Source organism: Anser brachyrhynchus (assembly GCF_964034855.1).
Source record: "Anser brachyrhynchus genome assembly, chromosome: Z".
Lineage (NCBI taxonomy): Eukaryota > Metazoa > Chordata > Aves > Anseriformes > Anatidae > Anser > Anser brachyrhynchus.
In genome coordinates this window covers 73,179,672-73,186,070 of record NC_137697.1, presented here as the reverse complement: position 1 = coordinate 73,186,070, position 6,399 = coordinate 73,179,672, and the positions used below count along the sequence as shown (strand labels likewise).

The following is a 6,399-nucleotide window of genomic DNA, read 5'->3' as shown; positions in this document are numbered from 1 at the left end:
TGATGTCCTGGTGTCCCACTAGACCTGGCCCTGCAACATGAGTGGATGCGTTCCAGCTGCATGCTAGCACTGCACCACTTGGGGTTTAGGTCAGGGTTAAAAAGAGCCTCCAGAGCTGAAGAAAGCTCCATTCTCTGTCTAAATAAACAAACATGAGTAACAGTTGGTTGTTTTTTTGTTTTTTTTTTTTTTTTTGTTTTTTTTTTTTTTAATAAGGAATGTTGTCAGTCCTATTTTATTATGCGTAATAGAAGGAGGTGAAAAAAAATCAGTATAAGCACTGCACCTAACCTACTTAAACTACAATCACAATGTTATCTGAATGCCTTACAACATTGTTTAAATCCAACAAGAAGACAAGAAAACAACAAATCTATGCAGGGTTTTTTATACATATGGTGAGAAAGTTTGCAAAGTGTTAAAATATATTTTCTGTTCTGTATGCTTCTGGTACAAGGAAGTGATGTGCAGAATACTGTATACTTATGAGCAGAGCTTTGACTTATACAAGCTATATTCAACTTCAACACATATACTGTATATCTTAAAATATTACTCCAAATCTCCTACAGTTGCTCATATAAAGTCAAATCCAGCACCTACTAAAGTTCAGCCAGCTGACTCACTTTGACTCCAGTGGGCAATTGACTAAGCCCATGATAACTGTGAAGTACCTGACAGTCTAATCGTATTCATATGAAAAAAATCACATTGCATAGATTTAAACAGGAAGACATGCAATAACAAGACAAGTCACAGTATAGCAAAACCTTGTTTCTTTGGTGAAACAGAAGCAGATATAAAAGTTACAAAGATTTTAGACTTTCATTCACAAAAAACAGACATTCACATTATACACTATACAAGATAATATAAATAGAGAAAAGTATTATGTGCATTGTTTGGGGGCAGGGGTGGGGAATGAACCAGCCAACGCAGTGACGCATTGCCATGTTGAACGCACAAAGACTGGGTATCCATGGTGGAGCAGTCGCTGCAATTTTTTACGAGATGTTGCCTGGGACTGTAATCACTGTTCCCAATAAGCCATGGCAAGGTCGCATCATGGGCTGCTCTGCCTGGGACAAACTTGTACATGTTGGCTGGGTTTTCAATTCTCCTCCTTTCCTTTTCAACTTTTTGCATCATATCCCCACGCTAACACAAAGGCATAAGCCTCCCAACTCTGTTTGTATTTGCAGTGTTATTTTGAAAGTTGTATGTATGTATCCTAAGGAACTTACTTTATTTATCCTTTTTTTTTTTTTTTTTTTCCTGTGCCCAAAGACGTGCAGGGAACTTTGCAGAAACAACCAGACACAGTCCTTTATGTGGAGAGGTCCTTCCAAACATTACCTTCTACAATTACTGTACACATCCAGGTCAGTTGTCGCACTGACCAGGGTAAGAAATCGTAATAGAAAACTCCTACGCACACACTGCACCAACTACAACCTATAATCTCTTTGTGCACACACTTCTTCCTAGAAAGCCAAGATCCTGATTCTTCCATAAGTCACACAGTTCTCACCCATCTAACCACAAACAAATGATCCTGTTTAGCAGGAATTTTGTTCTCTGGGAAAATAGCAAAAGATGGTTCCAAAAGTGGAGCTCAGGGGCTAATACTGCACTGGCGAGCTCTTTTAATCTTCTTTGCATGGGTAAAATAACATCCAATAAATTAAATCAGTATGGCTTACTTCATTTATTTATGTACGCTTCACAGCTGCAGCATTCATACACAAACATTCATTACTTTATAAAAAGATTAAAAAATGGTTATATATACAAAATTATTTACTTTTTTGATTTTTGTTTGTTTTTTACAAAAAAAGATCCCCCAAACATTAGGTCTATCTCCATTTTAGAATGCAGAGACCTGTAATATAGACCTTGTGGTTAATGTTGTGAAAGTAATTTTTTTTTTTTTCTATTTTTTCTTTCTTTCAGAAAAGGTGGCCCTGGTTGATAAAGTTAATGTATTAGCACTTGGATTTTTACAGGCCCTCCTTGTCATATACAAGTCCTCCATGCAGTCCTTTCTCACAAATGATGAGGCTAGAATGGAGAGCAGAAAAAAAGTTCCACATTGCAGTCCCTAGTTCATGCTATATCCCCACTTTATGTGCTCTAAATTTTGCGTCACATGGACACACACTGTACCTTGGATGGTAACTGGCACAGTTTGCATTAAAAAAAAAAGTCATGTCACTTGTGTGTTTATCTTCACCTTGTAATAGCAAATTTCAGTCAGTGAAGTTATTTCAACCATTTCCAGCCTAGGTAAACAACATAAAAACAATGTCACAAATGACTGAAGACCTCTGAGGCCATTCTAACCATAAATATGCCTGAACTTAGTGTGACTTTTCATTTTATATACAGGATTTTTAAAACAACACACAATTAAACAACATTAAAATCATCTTATTTACATTTTCATTGGTGCTAAAATTGAGCTGTTTAAATATTGCAGAAGGCTGGTATATATCATAAAATGGTCCACACTGATGGCATATAGAAAACTAATAATCATGATAGGCTGGAAATGGTTTCTTTTTATCCCCATAAGCACTTCTCCTCTATATAATTTTTATTTTTTATTTTTTTTGTTTTCTGATAAACACAATATTTTTGCAAAATGCATTGTGAATACCGGAGTCCATAGTTTCAAAACAATTTGATAATACTCCTATAAGTGATAGAAAAGGCACAGAAAGTTAGAACTTTGGCTGAAATGGTGGAAATCCCCATTCACCATTTAGCACTCAGCGCCTTGAGTCCTGCCATGTCCTGATCCAGCGATGGTAGTGTTTTGATGAATTTAATGATGTTCCCTTTCCTGATGAAGAATGTTTATAGTAGTATTTCTTTGAATAAGTCCTTTGGTATGTGGACGCTGTAATGAAAAGGAGGGAGAAAAAAAAAAGAAAATTAATTTGAAATGATTTCAGCATGAATGGACTGGCTACATTTCACATTAAGTTTCTATTATTCTTGATTAATTAGGGAGTTAACAAATGATTAACTGGTACTAAGGCCATGTTACAGACAGAAAAAGCATCTCTTGAAAATAGTTAGATCACATCTGCAGAAGGCATTGTTAGCATTATTAGGAACCTATGAATTCACAGACTTTGTAAGAATGTTGCTGCTTAATTGAAAAGAGTCTTAATGGCTTTTGTAAAAACAGAAAAGGAACATTTCCATTAGTTTTAGAATGCCAGTGATTTTTCTACAGATAGCGTGAGCTGCACTGCTGTCATGATCTATAATACACGGTTTGCACTTCTCTTAAAAAATATACTCATTTCTTTTCATTACTTATCATTATGGATGATCATCTTTACATTAATGAGCCTATTATTTCTGAGACAGCACTGTTTCTTTTTCAGAGAACTTACGATTCATGCATGTAATTTTAGGCATATCCCATCTTCCATTCCCTTGGCACCGGATGGTTGGAATATGACGCTGGATGAAGCCATCTTTGCAGTGATATCTAATAAGTGAGTTGATCTCATAACGAGGTTTCATCTTCCCAAAGGTCTTTGCATTTTCCACAACAGGAGGCTGACCACAGGCAACTTAAAGGAAGACAAAACCCCAAACATCAGTTTGTAAATGCCCTTCTGAGGTAAATTCTGCCTATGGGGACATGTCAAGAGATTTCAGCAAAAATCCCAAGAGACATGTCCAAATAAGGACAGGGAGATCACTCTTTTCTGTAGTTCTCTGGTTTTGTATATCAAATACAATAATGATGGAAATGGTAAAACTGCAAATCATGTGGTTAATATTTCCTTTTTGGTTTAAATTTCTGATGTAAATTTGAACCAAAAAAGTCTTCATACTCACACAAATAAAAGATTTTCACTGGAAAGCTGCAAAACCTGAAAATCAGTGAAGTTATTACAAGCATTTAATAAAAAATATCTCATTCTCAAAACTTCTCAGGTCTTCCTCAACAGCAGAATTTTTAAAAGCACTTAAAACTCAGGCACACTTCAACACACAAAGAACGTGTTATCAAAATGCTGTAAATGGTAATTGGGCAACAGTGGAGTGCACAAGAGATTTTGGTTTCTTCTTTACTTTCCTAGTCTAAAGAGGCAAAGAACAACTAAGGTGTTAATATACAGCTTCTGGCAACTCTCATGTTTCAGGTTTCATTGACCCAGGGAACTACAGGTCACTCTCACCTCTGTGCCCAGCAACATCATGGAGCAGACCCTCCTGGAAGATCCTCCTTAGCATGGTCTAAGGCACATGGAAAATAAGGAAGTGATTGGTGACAGCCAGCATGGCTTCACTAAGGTCAAATTGTGCCTCACAAATCTGGTGGCCTTCTATGATGGGGTTACAGCAATGAAGGATAGGGGAAGAGCAACCGACATCATCTACCTGAACATGTGCAAAGCATCTGACACTGCCCCCATGATATCCTTGTCCCTAAATTGGAGAGACATGGATTTGATGGGTGGAACACTCACTGGGTAAGGAATTGGCTGGAAGGTTGCACTCAAAGAGTTGTGGTTGACAGCTCAATATCCATGTGGAGATTAGGAAGGAGTGGTGATCCTCAGGGATCAGTGTTGGGACTGGCACTGTTTGACATCTCTGTCAGTGACATGGGCAGTGGGACCGAGTGCATCCTCAGCAAGTTTGTCGGTGACACCGAACTGTGTGGTGTGGCCGACACACTGGAGGGAAGGGATGCCATCCAGAGGGACCTGGGCAGGCCTGAGAGGTGGGCCTGTGCAAACCTCATGGAGTTCAACAAGGCCAAGTACAAGTGACCCTGCATCTGGGTCACGGCAATCCCAAGCCCAAATACAGGCTGGGCAGAAAATGAATTGGACCAGCCCTGAGAAGAAGAACCTGGGAATGTTTCATAGAATCATAGAATCATAGAATATCCTGAGTTGGAAGGGACCCTTAAGGATCATCAAGTCCAACTCTTGACACCGCACAGGTCTACCCAAAAGTTCAGACCATGTGACTAAGTGCACAGTCCAATCTCTTCTTAAATTCAGACAGGCTCGGTGCAGTGACCACTTCCCTGGGGAGCCTGTTCCAGTGTGCAACCACCCTCTCTGTGAAGAACCCCCTCCTGATGTCAAGCCTAAATTTTCCCTGCCTCAGCTTAACCCCGTTCCCGCGGGTCCTGTCACTGGTGTTAATGGAGAAAAGGTCTCCTGCCTCTCGACACCCCCTTACGAGGAAGTTGTAGACTGTGATGAGGTCTCCCCTCAGCCTCCTCTTCTCCAGGCTGAACAGGCCCAGTGACCTCAGCCGTTCCTCGTACGTCTTCCCCTCCAGGCCTTTCACCATCTTCGTAGCCCTCCTCTGGACACTCTCCAACAGTTTCATGTCCTTTTTATACTGTGGTGCACAGAACTGCACACAGTACTCGAGGTGAGGCCGCACCAGCGCAGAGTAGAGCGGGACAATCACCCCCCTTGACCTACTAGCGATGCCGTGCTTGATGCACCCCAGGACACGGTTGGCCCTCCTGGCCACCAGGGCACACTGCTGGCTCATATTCAACTTGCTGTCTACCACGACCCCCAGATCCCTCTCTTCTAGGCTGCTTTCCAGCGTCTCATCGCCCAGTCTGTACGTGCAGCCAGGGTTTCCCCGTCCCAGGTGCAGGACCTGGCACTTGCTCTTATTCAACTTCATGCGGTTGGTGATCGCCCAGCTCTCCAACCTATCCAGATCCCTCTGCAAGGCCTTTCCACCCTCATTCGAGTCCATAACTCCTCCAAGTTTGGTGTCATCAGCAAACTTGCTCAAAATACCTTCTATTCCTACATCCAGATCGTTTATAAAAATATTGAAAAGTACCGGCCCTAAAATGGAGCCTTGAGGGACCCCACTGGTGACCGCCCGCCAGCCTGACGCAGCCCCATTTACCATAACCCTTTGGGCCCTGCCCATTAGCCAATTGCTCACCCATCGTATGATGTTTTTATTTAGCTGTATGGTGGACATTTTGTCCAGTAGGATCCTATGGGAAACCGTGTCAAAAGCCTTGCTGAAGTCCAAAAAAATCACATCAGCTGGTTTCCGTTGGTCCATCATACGGGTGATCTTATCATAAAAGGAAATCAGGTTAGTTAGGCAGGACCTACCCTTCACAAACCCATGCTGGCTGGGACCAATGACTGCTTTGTCCCCCAGGTGCGCCTCAATAAGTTCGAGAACCATCTTCTCCATGATTTTACCAGGCACTGACATGAGACTGACAGGCCTGTAATTGCTAGGGTCTTCTTTCTGACCCTTCTTGTAAATCGGCACAACATTTGCCAGCTTCCAGTCTACCGGGACCTCTCCAAATTCCCAGGATCGTTAAAAAATAATTGAGAGAGGTTCCGCGATGACGTCCGCCAG

General features: G+C 41.3%; 1 protein-coding gene across 4 annotated transcripts in view; it reads right to left on the bottom strand.

Moving 5' to 3' along the window:
- Positions 1–759: 759 nt before the first annotated feature.
- The window catches only part of VCAN (versican), a 117,337-nt gene continuing 111,697 nt past the window's right edge, over positions 760–6,399 (bottom strand). For all 4 annotated transcript variants that reach the window (XM_080573581.1, XM_080573584.1, XM_080573582.1 and 1 more), the window contains exons 15-16: positions 3,408–3,590; positions 760–2,902 (exon numbers count right to left, since the gene is read on the bottom strand). In XM_080573581.1, coding sequence (XP_080429707.1) covers positions 2,772–2,902; positions 3,408–3,590 — 314 coding nt within the window. In that variant the 3' untranslated portion in view covers positions 760–2,771. The remainder of the gene's footprint in view (positions 2,903–3,407; positions 3,591–6,399) is intronic.